Source organism: Otolemur garnettii, unplaced genomic scaffold (assembly GCF_000181295.1).
Source record: "Otolemur garnettii isolate 467f Iridium unplaced genomic scaffold, OtoGar3 scaffold00039, whole genome shotgun sequence".
In the NCBI taxonomy this organism is placed as follows: Eukaryota; Metazoa; Chordata; class Mammalia; order Primates; family Galagidae; genus Otolemur; species Otolemur garnettii.
In genome coordinates, this window is record NW_003852434.1 from 14,998,979 (window position 1) to 15,018,590 (window position 19,612).

The following is a 19,612-nucleotide window of genomic DNA, read 5'->3' on the forward strand; positions in this document are numbered from 1 at the left end:
TGAACCCACCAGCTCAGGTGTATGTGGCTGGTGCAGTAGCCGCTTGAGCCACAGGCACCAAGCCCCATATTTCTTATTTATCTTATTTTCCCCAGCCTTTTCCCTGAGAGACAAATGCCACTTTTCATGGCTTTACATTCTAGATTCAATTTTAGTCTTTAAAAGTGTTATCCACCAAAAAATTGTCATAGGCATGAGAAATACTGATTTGTAGAATGCCTAGCATACCTCTTGAGTCTTTAAAGATTCTAATAACACGAAATATGCTCAGTAGAAGTGCTTCTTTAAAAATTAAGATCAGAGTTTAAAATTTTGGCATTTGGGACTCACTTAAAAAAATCTCTCCTTGCTATCCTATTACTGATTATTTGGTCATTTTAAGATGTAGCAGAGAAAATACTTGCATAGTTGTCTTCAAAGCATGCTTCTTCTTTTTCTTAAAATATCTTCTCTTACCTATTTCATGTTTTAGGACACTAAAGAATGTGCTGTTCTTTCCTGAATGGTTCTGTTCAACGTAAACATTGTGCAATTGCAGCAAATATTTATTGAAAAGCCAGATTAAAGAATGAGAAGAATTTAAGTTCGCAACTATTCTTTCTTGACAATGAATTAGAAAACACACTGTCTTTACTGCTTTCAAATAGCTTCATAAAAAATTCTTTGACTATGAAAATAGATTTGCAGCTAAAGTAAAAGACTCAGCAAAGAGGGTGTCGGCCCGGGGCGAGGAAGCCTGGGAGGGATGCAGTGCGGAGGGACTCGGAATTCAGCCTGTGTCACGACTGATTCTTAACTGCTCTGGACAGAAGATGTGTCCCCTGCCCCAGGAGCATTCGCAGAGCGGGCCGTGGCCTGGCCGTCCTCCTCACTGCCACCTGCACCCGGCCGCACCCCGCAGCAGCTGGCCCCCATCGCTTCTGAGGAAAGTCGTTCTCTCACCCTCAGGATTTGGAAATGATGTTGGAGCTACTTCTTCAGTCGATCTTGAAAATGCTCATTTGATTTCATTCTTGAGGCCAGATTACCACACACTGGGAAGCTGTCCCTGACAGAGGAAGCTGCCTGTGTGAACTGCCTCTGAGGAGCAGGTTGTCGGAGGCCCTCGGGAGAGTCCCCATCCTGCAGGCTGGGCGGTGGGGCGTACATGCTCACAGTCGGCTGGATGTCAGGCCCTCTGCCCATGAGGAATTTAAGGTCCTCCTAACCATTTCAGAAATGTCAGCCTGGTGTGGGAGCGTTGGGCTGGGAGGCCAGGAGTGCTAGGATGGGAGCAGCCTGCCCTTGAGCCGCTCCGGCTAGAGGCAGTGGTGATGACAGTGCCATTCACTTTCCACTCACTGAAATGTTACTAGGTGGGCCAGGTCCTTTATGGACCTTACCTAATCGGATCCCCATTATCTACATTTTATAGGTAACGTATCTGAGCCTTAAGTTTCATAATTTGCTGGCAAGATGGCAAAGAGCCTATCAGCCGGGAACCAGAATTCCAAGGAGTGCTTTCGGAGCCCGCCCCTCAGTGCTCCCTGGCTCACCCTGCTCCTTCCCTGCTGGGAAGTCATAGCCATGTTGTATCAGTCCCAAGCGTGCCTGGGGTAGCTTTGGTATTAACTGGATCACTTAAAAATGTCCCTGACCTGTGGGAGACTTATACTGCGGTCCCTCAAGGTCCTTACCGTGTTCACTGCACTACTGAACACTTCGTTTTCTTACTGTCCTATAGTGTGTTTCATAATGTGTTGGGGACATCTGGCATTCTCTAGGACACATTTGTGTATTATTTTACAATGCAGTTAGAAGGAGCCAAGCTGTCTGTCCTCCCTCGTGGTGTATGTGGTTAACCGTGTAAAACGAGTTACAATGATCGCAAAGCCGGGGCTGCGGCCCTGCTGAGTGCCTGACCAGCCCCTATACAGAGCAGGCTTCCTCAGAAAGGAGCTGGTGGCTGAGTGGTTGGGCACACTGCACTCTTTCCCCCTTCCCCTCCCCTACCCCCCCTTTTTCCCAAAGAGTGCTGTACACTGGGGCCATTTAAATACAGTGAGGATAGTATACTTCTGCCCCAAAGAGCCTAAAATCTTTGAAAGTACAAGACATTGGCATGTAGCTTTTCTCCCATAGACATTTTTTATTAAATTTTTAAACAGACAGTGCACAAGTGTGTCAAATGACAGAGCTGTGGAAGTTTAGACCAACATGTCTGTACTCTGTGGACAACTTGCCAGGAAGGTTTCTTGAGAAAGATGAAGCTTGAGATAGGCCTTGGGGGTCCCTAGGTTTGCCTAGATGGAGAGAAAGCAGTGGCCCTTTTCTCTGGGGAGGCTCCAGTGTGGGGCTGTAAAGGCAGACATGCTCAAGCTGGTTCTTTCCAGCATGTCAGAGGGTTTCAATGGGAGATGATGGTGAAAGAAATTAGAGGCTGAGTGTGGGGGGCCTTCAATGCCAGGCTTAACTTTTGATTTGGGTTACTTAATCTCTGAGTTTCTGTTTCTTACTTTTGAAGTAGGAGGATTTGATTAGCAGATGGTCTTTTGAGTAATTTTCAGATCTAATGTAAAAAAAGACATAGATTTTGTAACTTCTCTTTTATCCCGAAGTTATGGCGAGCTATTGAAGCTATTTGGGGGGAATGATATAATAATATTAATTGTTAGCATTTACTGAAGACCTGCCATGTGTCAGATAGAGCTGTGAACCCTGTGGACTGATTAGGTCACTTTTATGACAAGCCTATGAAGTAAATATATTATCACCCCTATTTTTACAGATACTGCATTTTTACAGTGAAAATGTAGATAATCTTCTCTGAGAAAAATCACTGATTTAGTAAGTGGTGAAAATAGGTATTTTAAATCTTGGTCTTTAAAATAATTTTCCTGACAATAACTTAGACAGTATTTTGGCATAATTAAATAATATTTGGTAGGGAGGAGCTCTAGATGAAGTTTGAACTTGATATCTGTAGCTTTTCAGTGTGAGATGATGAAGACTTAAATATGATAAGAGGAAAAAGGATTCATTTAAGAGAAATTTCTAAGGAAAAATCAGTCGGACTTGAAGTGAAATAGCTTTCTCACCTGACTCAGGAGAAGCAGCACATCACGAAAGGAACTGTGAGGGCAGGAGGCCATGGCAAGTATCCAGGCGTGAACGCAGTGCGGTTCAGAGCTTTGAGCGTGAAAGAGAGTGAAATTCATTATTCTCAGCGGAGGACTCACCTGACAGGTTATGGTTTAGGGGAGGTTTTCTTTTCTTCCTTTCAACCTGGGTTTATTGAGAGTTTATTTTGTGCAGAGTATCAGGCAAAACAGAGTCTATAAAGGGCCCAAACCCTCAGAACGATTGAAGTTTGGAAACCCTTAGGAAAGTTTAACACGGTTGACATTAAAATAGGAAGCCAGAAGTCTGTAGGTATATGGAGACATGGAACCTTGCCTCCTTATTCGTTTTTGTAGGTTGTGTGTATTAATTGCCTGAGTTTGTACAGATTTATATACGTATCTCACACATACACACATGCACACGTACACAGGAGTGTGGTGTGCAGGACAAGGAGGAAGAAGGCATTACATTAAACTCTAGAACAGGATTTTTTGCATCATAATCAGGCTGTCATCAGGAATGTGACAACCCTTAGCTACAGTTCAGGTGTCTGAAGAGGTCTTGAATAAAATTAGAACCCCTCTGGCCTGCCTAGGTTCTGAACAAATTGAGGAATAGAAAAACTAGTGACATAGGTAAGAATAAAATATCTTTCACACAACAGGCTGGGGTGAAAGACAGGGCCAAGACCTTGGCAGGGACAGTGCACCCCACGCCGGGCCGTCCGGCCCCACCATGCCAGGCAGGGCTGCCCTGCTGAAGTGGGAAAGCCCAGGCTCCTTATCAGGCTCTCAGGAGCATGAAGAGGGAAGTGCTGAGCTCCCCACCTTCCTGGCTTCCCAGACCCCAACCATCACTGTCCTTCACCAGGGCAGGGTGGAGAGAGGCTTGGGGCACTTGAGGGCAAACTTCTCACAGAGAGCAGGCGCAGGTCGAAGGCAACATAAGGAAAAGGTATTTTCATCTACTTCTGAAGCCTGCATTGTAAGAGAGGCAGAGATTAGATGATTTTTCAGGGTCTTTTAAAAAAAACTCTGATCTGTGCAGTTCTAATTCTAGGAGCATCGGAAGGGAGTGGGGGCTAGTTTCCTGCGGCTGCCGCCCCCCCACCCCCGGGACGAGGGGCTCCTATCTGCCTGCCAGGAGGTCTGTTTTAATGGTTAGATCAGTTTCTGCTCTTGGTAGCTTAAAATGGAAGACCTGGATACTATAAAGTGTTTGATTTATAAGTTGTCAGAAACAGTGAGAGATGTAAGTTTTTCAAGCAAAATTGTGGTGTTAGAGGCACGTGACCGCTTGTCAGCTGCCCTTGTTGATGGCTTGGTGGTAAATCACTATGTAGGGACAAGGAGATGCATGGCAGTTTCCGATGCCCTCCAGGCTTGCCCGCGCTCTTCACTTACCCATTCATTTCTGTATTCACAGATGTTTACTGAGTGACTCAGGATTCAGTTTTAGTGGGAACTGTGGTGAAGAGAGTAAGTAAAGCCCTGCCCTCATGTAGCTCATGCCAGTCTGAGCAGAGAAGCTTACACAGATAAACATACGGGGACAGCTTGTAGGGTGTCCGATGGTGACATAGTTTGTGGGAAAGGTAAAACACAGAAAGGGGATAGTGGGTGACCACATGGTGACTGGTGGTCAGGAAAGAGCTCACTTCAAGGCTCCCATTGGAGAGCAAAGACCCCGAGGCACTGAGGAAGTGAGGCGTGCAGCGGGGTGGGGCAGGGGGGACTGGGCAGAAGAAACAGCAAGTACAGGACCCTGAGAGGTGAGGAGCCTCAGACTGCAGGGCTGAGCCATCTTCCTTTGAGTGGGATGGTTGAGAGGGAGGGACTTGATCCCACACCTAAATTGTCATGACCCTGTTCTGAGGATGAGGAGGAGCCAGGGGAGCAGTGAGGACGTGCACTCAGGACCGAGCTGGTGCCACCTGGTGCAGGTGCTGGTGGGAACGGTAAGGAACAGTCAGAGCCTGGATGTGTTTTGAAGGCAGAACTAACAATTTGGTAAAAGATTGGGGTTTTGGCACATGGGAGTTCAGGACGGTTTAGTTAGGTTTTTGGTCTGAGTAACTGGAAGAATAGAGTTATTATTTACTAACATGGAAAAGGGGCAGACTGGGGAGCAGGAAGATGGGAGTTCACTTTTGTGGAAATGGTGAGTTGGGATGCCTGGTGACAATGAGCATGGAGTCTCAGCAGGCAGGTGGAATTACAAGAGGAGCTCACAGGCTAGAGAGGAGTCCATGGACCAGGTCTGGTGGGATTTTAGTGCTTACAGGCCACAGAAATAAAGGGACATGAGGACGGGAGAATGAGAAGGTGAGACCAGGGAGGGCAGGGGAGGGCTGGAAGAGAATAGTGCATAGGAAGCTAAATAAACAAAGTATTTTAAGGCAGAAGGAGAAGTAAACTGGTAGGTTAAAAGATCAAGTCTTGACTACAGGCTTCAGCAACATGTGGTCACTGGTAACCCCACAGGAACCTGAGTGGAAAGAGTTTCAGAAAGTACAGACCAGGAGGCCCACTACTGGAGGTGTCTCCCGGGGCACAGACCCGGAGGCCCACGACTGGAGGTGCCTCCCGGGGCACAGACCAGGAGGCCCACGACTGGAGGTGCCTCCCGGGGCACAGACCAGGAGGCCCACGACTGGAGGTGCCTCCCGGGGCACAGACCAGGAGGCCCATGACTGGAGGTGTCTCCCAGAATCCATCTCTGAAAGTGTTTTGCTTTTGAGAAGGAAGGAGAGGGGTATGACGGGTCTGGCATCCAGGAAGGTTTTTATCTTTAACATGACAGCCTCTTTATCTGCTGGTGCGAATGATCTTGTAGTGTGGAAAAACATGATGAGGGGGCAGAGAGAGGACAACTGCTGAGATTGTTCTGGGAAACGTGAGAAACATAAGAAGGGCTGTTGTACACAAGTGGAGGCTTTGCTGGAGGTGAGGTGAGCGTTCACCCACAGCACCGGGAATGGGACAGTCTAGGCAGGCACATACACCAGTGGGCTCTGAACAGATGTCCACATCTGGGCCATGCTTGGATCATTGGTGACAAATAGCAGGGTTTGCTTGGGGAACTCACGACCCACAAAGCCTTTGTGTGCCTACTACTGCTCCTCAGCCACCTCAGCTGACAATTTATAGTTTCTGACTTTACAATGGAGCATGACATTATTTTAGTGAGTAGCTAATTTACATTTAAGTAATAGCTAATATTTATTGAATCTTCTGCAGAATGCTATTTAAACCTCTCACCAAATCTAAGGAATTGGAACTATTTCCAACCTCCAGTTAGCAACTGAACTGAACTGAAGAGAAAATAATTACCTTGTTCAGGGCCCTAAGTGGGCTTGACCCTCTGCTTTCTGCCACTGTGGTTCCTTGTTCCTGCTTCATGGGAGTGTGATACGTCGTACTTGGGCCCTCCTGGGGGCTGTCAGTTAACAGTTAACGTCGGTTTGCTTATGTGACTGTGATCTGAGATTAAAATGCTGTTTATCACTTGGGGCGTCTATCTCCACCCCTCTTTTCTCCCAAAGATGCAGATTTTAAGATCTTTTTATCAAAATTATTGATGCTGCTCCAAAGGACAGTCTGGCTGACGGGCTGCATGTGGGTATAACATTACTCTTGTCCTCATTCTCCTTCATAGAACTTAAACTATGACTGACAGCCAGGTGCTTTGTCTGTCCTGGCGTGGATGGGAGCACGGGACCATGGGCTTCAGAACCAAGTGATCAGAACCACAAACGTGCGCAGGCTTCTTACTTGCCGCGCGTCAGGCCTTCTGGGTCTGCTTTCCCTGCTGTGATTGTTGTGTTAGACATGGAAAATGATTTTCAATTGGAAAATGATTCATTCAGGGTTTAATTTCAGAAATGTTTCATATGTGTACAGTTTAGTAATGATTTACTATTTAGCCTTAAAGGAATAAGAACTTTATAGGAATATACTATCTTTATTTTGAGTTTTAAAATCAACATATTATCTAACAGTGGAAAATGGAACTGTCCCAGAGAATCCAAGCTGTACGGTTTACTGTAAGCACAAGGCCCTGGTATCTCTTGGGTATGGAGGAGCCTTCCTGAGTTCTTCCTGATGTTCTGTTCGCCAGTCACTTAATCCAGGCATCAGTATATTGTCTAGACTTGGGTTGTGTGAATTCCCTTCAGGGGAGATGGGGAATCCATGCATTGGAATTAAGCATTGCTTCTCCCTTCCTTTGAAACAGTAAACTGATGGTTAGAGAAAAGAATTACAACTGAGATTACTGGTGCAGCCAGACTCTGGTGGGCCTGGAGTAGTGTGTTGTTTTAGGCCAGTCTGCATAGCAGCATAGACAACAAAGCAGAGGCTCCCTGGTCACATATAAATAAATCCAACGGACAGCAGACCCTGACATGTGCAGTCTTGTATTAAACAATAGTGGTTGAATGGGTCATTCTGGTCTTCAAGGAGTGTATAGTTATTGTTAATTTAAAGCCTTTGTTGGACCACATCCAAAGGCTTGATGCATCTCTTACTGGGCAAAGTTTCTCCTCCATCGTTGCTCCCTCGACCTTCAGGTTCATTCCTTAAATTTCAAGTTTTTTTCTCTAAACCAGAATTTATGAAAGTATCCCCATGGATGTGGTTGTCAGGGAGACCAGGTCTCTGCCTTGGTGCTTACGCTGGTGCTGGACGTGGACTGCGCTGCCCTGCTGTCCGCACTTTGTCCCTTACGTTATGGTCCTCACTCCTTCACTGCCCGGGAAGTACTTACCAGAGACGGCTTAGGAGTGCATTTAGTAAAGAGGAATATTTTGTTTCCTCACACTGGTCATTATGACTTAAGTGGCATAACGATAACAAAGCCAGTGGTACTTCGCAAGTTGCTTAAAAGCAGGAACAATAATGAAAATGTAATGATTCTGCAAGGATATTTTACGAGCCTAGGTTATAGGTTTACTTATAGATCTCATGCTCTGAAGACTTTATTGGATGACAAAACTTGCGGTTTCTCTGGGTGTGCGGCACCTGTGACTCAGAATTTTTTCAGGGCACTGTAACACGACAGGACTGGTCCCAGGCTAGAGTTATGAAAGGAGGGGATTTAGTTCCTGCTCTCAGAGTCCCCTTAGTTCTCAGAGTCCCCTTTCTGTGCTTTCTCTTCTTCCTTGCTGTCCTCATCATTTTCTTCTCTAATGTCCTGTGGTCCTAACACAGTGTTGATGGGTCATGAGTTACCTGTGTTTTCACCCCCAGTCATTGCTGACTGATCGCAAGCTAACTCATGTTGGCCCTGCCTTAGCTACTGCAATTTTTATAATGGGGTAATGTTGGATTTTGTAAAAGCTTTCTTGATCATGTCACTGGGATAATAGCTGGTGACATGGGATAGCATTTGCATAAAATTGCCAGTCAACAGTGTGTTAAAATCATTTCTACTAAGGGCTCTGTGCCTATGGTACAGTGGCTATGGCGCCAACCACATACACCGAAGCTGGCGGGTTCGAGCCTGGCCCAAGCCTGCTAAACAACAATGACAACTGCAACCAAAAAATAGATGGGTGTTGTGGCAGGTGCCTGTAGTCCCAGCTATTGGGTGGCTGAGGCAAGAGAATCGCTTAAGCCCAGGAGTCTGAGATTGCTGTGAGCTGTGACACTATGGCACTCTACCCAGGGTGACATAGTGAGACTCTGTCTCAACGAAAAAAAAAAAATCATTTCTGTTAAGGACAAATCGTTAATTTAATGTGTTATTTTTTACAAGGGTTTTTGCATTTTAAGAGACACAATGCTTGCATTTGGATAAGCCAGGGAAACTAAGTTCTAATTGTGAGATTCTGTTTAACATGTAAGTGGTCAACCCTGCTGTAAGGCGGGCTCCACACACGTTAGACTCAGCTGGGTGTCTGTCCTGTGTATGGACTAAGGTGCCGAGGGAGAGTCCGTTCCTAACCAGCCCCTAAATATTCATTTCTAGATTATTGTTCCTTTCTTTTTACCAATTCTTCTCCTTTTCTGACAATGGGGATTTATGGAGCATGGCATAGCAGAACAAGTGTGTGAGCTGTGGAAAAGGTTTGGATTTGCATCTGAATGTCACAGTTTTTCAACTTTGGACATGTATTGCCCTGTCCCCACCCCCCAGTCTCAGTTTCCTCACCTGTAAAGTGTGGTTCTTAGGGTTGCCATGACGGAAAAATGTATGTAAGCCACAGCACTTAAATTACTGGCTCAGGTAGACGAAACAAAAGGTATACACTGCAATTAGTCTAAATTCTAGGATTTCTACAGGAAAAAATTAAAACAATCAGAAAAAATTTTTTTCTATATAACAGCTACTTTCTTAAAAGTTTGTAATTGATGTCAGTTATACCCATAATGAATTAATTGAGGGTAAGTTGTAATTTTAAGCAAGCCAGATACAGTTTATGGAAACCTGTTATGTTTATTTTCTCAAATATAATGTGTGAATGAGAGATAAGTATTCACAATGTAATAATTTCATTAAAAATGATTTATTGAACCCGAGATGGTGCAGGAATACACTCATTGTGCAGACTGAGGTTTCTGTGGCGTGGCCTTGTGAGGGCCCATCATGCTGCTTATGTCCTCTGTGTGTTCTTGTTGCATGAAGCTCATCGAGTTCTACAATTGTGTTTTTCACCCCTATAGATTTACCAATAAAGAGTCAGCAAGAGTATGAGCTGGTGACTCCAGTCAGCACAGATCTGGAAGGACACTATCTCTCCCATATTCTTTCTGCAAATCACAAAAAGAGGTCAGCGAGGGATGTTTCTTCCAACGCTGAGCAGTTGTTCTTTAACATCACTGCGTTTGGAAGGGGTTTTCATCTGCGTCTAAAGCCCAACACTCAGCTGGTGGCTCCTGGGGCTGTTGTGGAATGGCACGAAACATCTCCAGAGCCTGGGAAAGCGACTGACCCCACTGATGGCCGTCAACCAGGAACAGCTTCAGAAAGAATCTGGAAAAGAGAGCCTTTGCAGACCAACTGTGCTTATGTTGGTGACATCATGGACGTTCCAGGAACCTCTGTTGCCATTAGCAACTGTGATGGTCTGGTAAGGCTCATTCCTGTCCACGTGTGTGTGTTCACAGGTGTTGAGAGCGCAGGGTGGTTTCAGCATGGTTTGGAAGGTAGATGTGGAAAGGAAGCCTCATTGTTATATTTTAAGTTCAGGAAAAAGCATTAGAAATCATTTTACTGTCAAAGCTGTGTGCTTTGGCTTAATTTGTGACATGAAGACGACATTTTTCCAAGAAACAAAAGACGACTATTTTAGCATGTTTTGTTTATGTTTTTACTTGTGTTACACTAGAGGATTTCATTTTCTTATTTCTTTCACAGCTTTCCGAAAACTTTCTAAAGAAACATAGATTCCTCTAAAATAAGTGGAAACTTTGAATATCGTCATAAAGAACGTCTTTTGGGTTTCCTTACAGCATGTGAAAGTGGGAAATTAGCAGGTCCTCTGGCAGGATTTGCCCGAGGAGCAAAAGGCTTCATTAGCATGCGCTGTGGTTCTGTCTGCCGGTGGCTCGGATTCTTATTTCCAAATAAAACACCCATATGTTGACTTTCAAGGTCATGGTTGAGGGCAACAGTAACTGACCCTTCTTTACACACTCTGTAGATATGAAGTCTTTTTATTTGTTGAGTAGTTCTGGTTGTGAACTGAAAGTTGGGTAATGCTCATGCCTCCTCCACACGCAGTTGAGTCTAACACTTTGTTCAAAAAGAGCGACCATTTTTCCCCCTGTGGTTATCAGGCTTCTGTTTCTTGGGAGTTTGAAGCTGTTACTTTGGTTTGTCACTGCCCCTCCGAAAACGTCCTTCACATTCCTGGTTATGATCCTTCTCCTTTGGCTGGCCCTCCTGCCGTGCCGCCAGCATTCTGTTCCTGTCCCCTTTACGAGCATGCCCAGCCCGGTGCAGTTATGACACTGTGCGTCTTACCAATGCTGGTGATTCATGCTGCCAGAGGTATTTTATAGTCTTGTACTGACTCCTGACATTCTGTAGGGCTTTGAAAACCAGCCCAGAAACCTGCACAGGCCACAGAGGCAGGTCTGACTCTCCAGCCTGAGCCCCACTGGCTTATGTTTTGCAGCCCACATTCGGTTTGAAGATGTGCAGAGTCCCTGAAATTCTTCTCATTCTGTGTGAAAGATTGACTGGCCTGTGAGCCATTGAATTAAAAAAAATTGCTTTCTAGAAAACTAAAGTTTAGATTTAAGTATTGACTGGGAGAGCTTTGATTCAATACTGAGATATATTAGAAAAGGAAATAAATTACATAAAAGATACATTTTTGATAACACTTTTGAATAAAATGTATTAAGTATAAATATTAATTCAGTGTTATTTATCTGCTCAGTTAAGATTTGAAATTTGGGCTTTTAAAATCCCTTTTGAGAAGGAAAAAGGCAAAGACATCATTTTAATGGAGTATTACAGTGACTTTTAAACCTGACTTAATAATCAGTGTTTTTACTAACTGTACATGTTGACTTATCTAACCACAGATGCAGAACTCTGGGGGCAGCAACAACTAGATATAAAGTGTGAATAACATTAATTATCAGTATTGTTTAATTTCTCATTCAGATGTGGTGTTAACTGTTGCCACCACGTATATGTCAGTGTAATATACGTGTGTGTGAAACTTGCACCTTACTCATTAGCTCTGTTCTTTGATCCATTAATTAATTAATCTAAAAATATTTGTAGGAAGCTGATTATGAGCCAAGCACTATTCCAGGTACTGTGAAATAGTGCAAGAAATAATCTGGTTACATCCTCATGGAGCTCAAATATGAGTGTGCCATAGGATTCAAGTCTCCAAAGTCTCTGGCAAATATTAAAAAAATATGTAACATGTATATAAATATTTACATATGATTACATTTATGAAATACATATGTTTTGTATATATTTCGAATATGTGTATGAATTATTTACCTTAAATTGTGGTTAGTGTGAAGTATATTCTGGAAAGATTTTATGAATGGGACAGTCTCTAAGCAAAGAGAAGTGGCCTGCGCCTCAGTTTGATGTAGGAACAGGGGGCTCTTCAGGTAGTACCGAGCGTGTGGACGTGCACTGATGGGCGTCTGCTCAGAGTTTGCAGCTCACAGCAGCTTTGTGCCAGGAGGAGGAAAGCTGATGGTGGCAGAAGCAAAAACAGGGTCACGGGGAGATCAGAAATCTCAGGGCCAGCACAGTGGTTGTTTCAATGAGTTGCAGAGGAATTTTTAAAATTGGACAAGACAGGATCAACCCTTAGCAGAGATGAATTGGGAAATATGGTTGATGAGAATGTAAACTAATTTGGCTGCACAGGTGATGCCTGAATCCATTTTTTCCTTTTAACTACCTATTTAGGCACTTAAACTTGGCCTTCTTGACCATAGGGAGGCAAGCAGGGATACTGAGATCATACAGATACCTGAGGATTATCCTGATGGGGTATAAAACCATTGTTCTGGAGGCTCTGAGATTATAATCAAATCCAACTGGTCCTAGTAGAAAATATAGCCACTTCTGGCCCAAACATACCAATGGGAAACTCTCTGCCCAGTAAGTACATGGTTAAGTCTCTTGATATGGAGGAGAGACCAGGGAAGCCCTGCCTGCATGGGAGATTCCTTCCAATTGGGTTAATTTTGGATTCAGTATAGAAGGGGTTACAGTGATCTGATTTTATGCAGGTGTTCTCTGAGGCTGTCACACAGAGGGAGGGGCTGGCCTCAGGTAATTACTCTGCAGTGAGTAGGAGGGTTCATAGTCAGACGCCTTCCAGGAGTCAAATTTCCTACCTCTTGTTCTCCTCTGGTGCCTTGTCAGGTGTGGTGTGAATTTGAAATGGGAAGTAGACCAGATAGATGAATTTATTATTTAACAGAATGTTTTTTAATTTAACTTAAAAATAAAAGCAACATAAAAAGCATCCTATACAAACTCAGGTTTGTGACAAGATAAATATAGTGAGATGAAGTGTTTAGAAACTTCTGCAGCAATTTGACAGTTACTATATGTGTACTGGCCCTAATAATAATAATTATTATTATTATACTACTAATAATATTATACTAAACAGTTGTCTTTTTTGTTCATTTTATTATTCTAGTAATGACATTTCATTGTATTGTATTTTTTATTGAATTGTATTTATTTTATTTTATTTGAATTGTATTTATTTTATATGTACAAAAATATCTGTCTGAAGCTGGTTAGGGAAGATAGAAACTACCTACTCCTTGCTACAGACAGTTTGAGAAACAACAGTCCCAGTTGGCTGGTTTTGTCCATTCTGGATGTCAGAAATGTGCCTGGAGTCATCAGGTAGAGTCTCCCTGTCCTGGGTCACGGTACAAAATGATCACAGGAAAGGCACTTTAACACAAGTTTTCTTGAGCAGGACAGGGAAATTCCTCAGTGACAGATGCAGAGCTGTGGTCTGGGAAGTGATCTGAATACGATAGTACTCAGTCGGTTTCTGGGTTTCTGAAATCAACAAGATCTTCTGCACAAAGGGACTGACCGAGGTTCTTACCCAGTGTGACCAAGAACGATGCCTATGTCTGCCCCACATTGACCTTTCCTGTTCTTCGTCAAGATTATCACTTCTTTACCAATTACAGCTTCTCTCTTGTTCTAGTCTGCCCTACTTACAGGGAAGAATTATCGTGATAATCATAGAATTGTCCCCACTTTCTGACAGCATCCAGTCTAGAACAATGTTCCACTTCTTTAGATTCTCCTCAAAATTACCCAACCAAATTAATGGTCGTTGTTCTTTTCCACACTCCCTTACTGAGATGCTCGAGATCCTCCCTGCTGTACGTTCTTCCCCTGCAATGTGTGCTAAGCCCAGGTTGTCAGCTGAAAGTGTGCTCCAGGGGGTCTTTGGCTAGAGAGCATTGACCCATGTCCCCCCTGTGCTGCTTCACCTCTGGGCGTCATGGCAGTGGCAGGCATTTCACACACTTCTCGGTGGGAAGACACTTCTGGCCCAGAATCCCAGATGGAAATAGATTTCTTCCACAGAGTCCTGGCATCTGCTCAGTAACACCATAAAATCTCCCCTGTGAGTAGTGGCAGCTCACAATCATATTTTGTGGTCTACAGACTTGCCAAAATAAAGGGTTGTTTGGTCAGTAGGCTTTATGTCATGTGTTTCATAATAAGGAACTAGATTTTTCTAGACTTTCTAGAAGAATATTGCCTTGCCAATTTCCCTGGGTTGTCATCAGAAGAAGCCTGGTAGAAATGAAAGCGCCAACTGGTTTGCAGCTCTCCTAAGTTGATCTCCTAGCAGGCTGATTTTATGATAAGATCAAGGGGGTCTCTTCAAAAATATCTCATAAGTTGCATCTGGCTAATATCAGAGACATTTTATTCTTGTTAGATTTGGGGGAAGACTGGATGAGTGATGTCTTTGTGGGCATCTGCAACCCGTAACAGAAACAGCCCTGGGTCCCGGCCTTACGACTGTGCTTTGGGATTTGGTCCCTTCAAAAATACTTTCTGCTATGTCCATTTTAGTAAGTCTAGCCACAGAGACACTTTTCAAAAAGCCTATTTTAAAAAGTATTATGAGGCAGCGTGCCTGTGATTGGGAACATTTGACCTGTGATTATGAGCTGTGATACAGCTTGATCTGGTAAACAAAAATGATTGATCCTGAAAATAGGTACAAGTTTGTAGCTTTTCACAGTAAATTTAGAAAAGAAGGTTTCTGAGGGCTGGTTTTAACACATGGGCATTTACATATTTGCTTTTATGAGAAGACCTGTCACCTCCTACTCCTTCCTCCATGGAAGACATCCATGGAAGGTGTCCTATGTTTTATTGGTGGGACAGAGGTGACATCTGAGCCTTCATGGTCTACATGTTAATTTAAGGGACTTTAGGAGATCTGGCAAACAGCAGGTGAAACTCTGTGTACCTATACCAGACTGTTTCAGCAGTGCAGGATTAGAAGCAGCTCAAGGTCACTATGCTCTTTAGCTCTCAGAGGTAGGATAAAAATGCAGGTATCAGCCACTTTCAAGATGAAGAATAATGAGAATTCACCAGTTTAATTAATCTATAAGAACCAGTATTATGCCTTCTTGCTCCCTCTGGGGAGGTTTCGTCAAGCAGTGGCTGACGGGACCTGATGGAATCAACCTAGTTTTGTGTGCCAGGCCCGAGCCATTGGACATGTCAGCCCCTCCACCACGCCTCCTTTTTCAAATGGCTAGGTAGCAAATTTATCCTTATTCAGGATAAAGAGGGTAGATCGGCTATGTCTTGGATCATTTTCACGTCTCATATCTAATTTCCTTATGGCTAGCATCATACATATGTCAAGCCTTTTTCATTTTTTGGTCTGTATTTCTCTTGTGTGACTTACTTTATCTTACACAAATACTATCCAAGGATGTGACCTGGGAATAAAGTGGGAAATGAAAAGAAATAGTCCCAAGTGTTTTCAAATTTTAAAAATGACTTTTATAGTTGTTATTTGTAGTTAATCTAAATTATTCATATTTATTTACAAGTACCACCTGGTCAAAGTTCATGATTTTACCAATTGATTATGACTTTTTCCAATTATTTCTTCTTTGATATGGTAACTTTTCAAAATAAAATTTAAAGATGGTTAAAAATTGAGGAAAATGATGCCTTCCTTACTGTCATTGATATTGGCTTTGACATTGACAGTTGAGGAAAATACTTGCTTTTAGACAGACATGAAAAGCCAGCATTGGGGGCACAAGAAGTAATTTTTCTTTCCACTCTTGGCCCAGGACATAATGCTGTCCTTTTCAACTGGGTGTAAACCATTAAAACTAATACCAGTTTTTGAAGATACTTAAGAAATGCTTTAAGCGCTCTGAAAACATTGCCAATAACATTTTAAGTTTTTTCTTCTGGTTAAATTATAATTGAAACAAGAACAAAAGTGAAGCATGGAATCAACCCGTGCGTGAGCCTCTGTTTGTAGCCGTGGTTTGAGGTCACAGACTTCTTCCAGACTGAGCTCGGCCTCAAGGCTCCCGGTTCCAAACACACAGCCATTCATTTGACTTAACAATCTGATTTTGTGACTGCTGATGGAAGTTAACGAAGCATTTGGAAACACTGGCATACCTAAGGTGCTACACAGACTGCTGTGGCACATACTGAGGCGGGGGAGGCAGGTAGAACCTTTGTCTTCAAAAGAGTACTAGAAATAATGTGCACAGACGTGCTGAAGAGTGACTGAAGTACAGGGCAGGATGTTTTAAAATCAAGACTGCAGGAGATGAAATGTGAGAGTTTAGAGTATGAAAAATTATTTCTTCCTGGATGCTAGAAAGCTTTATGAAAGAAGCAAGATTTGTTACCCCAGAGAACTAAACACAGGGCATGACGTGTGGGAATGTAGTCAAGCGTGGTCCAGGAATTGGTGGCTGAGGGACTGCAGGCCTCTGGGGAAGGAAGGGAGCTGTGTGGGGTCCACATCCAATGGCTCTGAGAGTGGGGAGAGAGTGGGTAAAGTGGATGCACTACGAAACACACACAACAGGTATGCTGGGGAGCCAAAGTAGGTTCTGTCAGTATTTATCTGGGTATAGGACCAAATGTGGCTCTAACTATTAGGCTCATGAACTTGCCACCATGTGCTACATGGCAGCACTGCACAAACAACCCAGCAAGGTTTCACAACCTTGGTAGATCAGGATCTCACAGCTGTGTTTGTGTCAACATGTGGTGGCATCTTGCTGTGTGGTGTTCATTATTGTTTTTGTGTCACCATTCAGAGAATGTCAGAGCTTGAATTAGAGCAAGGAACAAACATTTGCTAAATTTCTTGGCAAGGGTAGAAGTGAAATCAGGAACATGTTATTCCAAGTGTATGGGGAAAACGGCAGTGTATAAGTGGATTAAACATTTTTCTGAGGGGAGAGAAAGCAGAAAGTGAAGAGTGGTCAGAGCAGCCATTAGAAAACAGAACTGATGACAACATTGCAAAAATGTATCAAATTATGTGTCAGAATTATCGGCTGTCAGAATTATAGCAGACCATACAAACATCGATTGAGGAAAATCTTAACCGAAAAATCTTGACATGAGAAAGGTGTGGCTCTTGTATTCTGACAGTGCACCAGCTCCCACAGCACTATATGTGAGGGAGTGTTTAGCCAGTAAATAAATAACTGTGTTGGAACACCCTTCCTACTCTCCTGCTCTGGCCCCCACTGACTTTTGTCTTTACCCAAAGATAAAGGAAATATTGAAAGGAAGACATTTTGATGACATTGAGGACATCAGGAGTAATGCAAGGAACGCTTTGAAGATTATTCCCGAAAAAGTTCCAAAATTGTTTTGAAAGGTGGACTAGGTGCTGGTGTCAGTGCATAGCTTCCCAAGGGGAGTACTCTGAAGGTGACTATAGTGATATTCAGCAATGAGGTATATAGCACTTTTTCTAGGATGAGTTTGCAAACTTAATTTTTAGATTGTTAAGTGTTTATAGCTATAAATTTCTTCTAGTGTTGCTTTCTTTGTTTCCTATAAGTTTTTGTATATTATTTTAATTTTCATTCTTCTTTAAGTGTGATTTACTAGTTTCCTTTATGATTTCTTCTTTGATTTATTCGTTAAGAATGTGTGGTTTAATTTTCACAAATTTAAAAATTATTTTTTCCTTCTATTATTCATTGCTAACTTTATCCTCTTGTGGCTGGAAAAGATACTTTGTATGATACTTATCCTTTCAAATGTATTTGAAATTTGAGATTTAATTTGTGGCCTGACATATGGTCTGTCCTGGAAAATGTCCCATGTACCCTTGAGAAGAATGTGTATTCTATTGATGTTGGATAGAGTGTTTTGTATATAGTAATTTCTCCATTATCTGACACCTATGGGGATCCATAGATTCTAGATAAAGGTAGTTTTTGGTTGCTTGAGAGTTATTGTTCAAAACAGGCCTAATTCTGAATCCCACAATTTACCATACCATTGACTTGATATTAATATTGAAATATGCTAATTAAAAGTAAATTAAGACAAATTTCACCTACTGTATTATCAAACAGTTTTGTAAATGCCGTGTACAATTTTAGTTAAATGGCAGTCAATGCACTTTTTAACTTCACTACCATATTTTTTTAACGTTAACACTTAAATCCATTGCAGAGAACACATGGGGGGAGCTGTGGGATTGATTCACAAAGTATCAGCTTACTGACCACATGGCACACCAAGTTCAAACTTTTGATATTTTTTTGGTGGTGGTCACATGATGTAGTTGAGTTCCAGATAACAGGGAGTTTTTTGTGTATCTTTTAGGTCTAATTGATTTTTTGCATTAGGTCCTCTCTTTTATGTCTGGTTGTTCAATCATTTGTTGAGAGTAGATTATTGAAATCCCCAACTATTACTGTAGAATTGTCTATCTCTTTAATTTTGTCAATTATTGCTTTGTGTATTCTTGTGGTCTGTTGTTAGATGCATAAATGTTAATAATTGTTGTATCTTCCTGCTGTATTTAACCTTTTACTGATATACTTGTAATGTCCTTCTTTGTCTCTTGTGATCTTTTTTAATTTAAATTCTATTTTGCTTGACAGTAGTATAGCCACCCCTGTTTTCTTTTGGTTACTATTTGCATGCATTATCCTTTCCATCCTTTTGCTTTTAACCTATTTGTGTGTGTTTGGATTTAAAATGAGTCTCTTATAAACAGTGTATAGTTGAATCATTTAAAAAAAATCTATTCTGTCAGCTTCTTTCTTATGATTAGAGAGTGTTGTGCCTTGAGTGTGTCCCTTCTGAAACTCATATTGAAATTTGATTCCCAATATGCTAGTTTTGGGAGGTCCAGTATAGCTGGAGTTGTTTGGATCATGTGGTACCCCTTTCAAGAATATATTAATGTGATTTTGCAGGGAGGAGTGAGCTCTTGTCCTCTCAAGGTTGGGTTAGGTACTGTGAGAGTGAGTTGTTATAAACCAAGGCCAGCCTTTCCCGTGTGTCTCTTTGCACACACAGTACCACTTTCCCTTCTATTTTCTGCCATGATTTGAGGCATCATGGCATCTCATCAGAGGAACTGCCTAATCTTGGATTCCTAGCCTTCAGAATTTTGAGCCAAATAACCATTTTCTTTGTAAATTACCCAGTCTATGGTATTCTGTTACAGCATCACAAAATGTATTGAAGACAGAGAGTTTGATCCAGTTACATTTAAAACAATTACTGATATGAGAAGAATTACTTGTGTCATTTTGAAAATTTGTTTTGATATGCCTTGTAGCTTTTTATGTCCCTCATTATCTGCATTACTGTTCATTTGTGTTTAGTTAAATTTTTTAGCCAAATATTTAAACTTATTACTCATTTATTTTTGTATATATCTGTTAGCTATTTTCTTTGTGGTTGCATGGATATTTCATTTAACATCCTTAAGTTATAATATTATAATTTGAATTTTTACCAGCTTAAATTCAATAATATACAA

At 42.2% G+C, this 19,612-nt stretch overlaps 1 protein-coding gene across 1 annotated transcript in view; it reads left to right on the forward strand.

The window, feature by feature from the left end:
• The window catches only part of LOC100953671 (A disintegrin and metalloproteinase with thrombospondin motifs 3-like), a gene marked incomplete at its 3' end in the record, with an annotated part of 204,915 nt that overhangs the window by 10,176 nt on the left and 175,127 nt on the right, over positions 1 to 19,612 (forward strand). Inside the window, exon 3 of the mRNA XM_012805323.2 lies at positions 9,768 to 10,174. Coding sequence (XP_012660777.1) covers positions 9,768 to 10,174 — 407 coding nt within the window. The remainder of the gene's footprint in view (positions 1 to 9,767; positions 10,175 to 19,612) is intronic.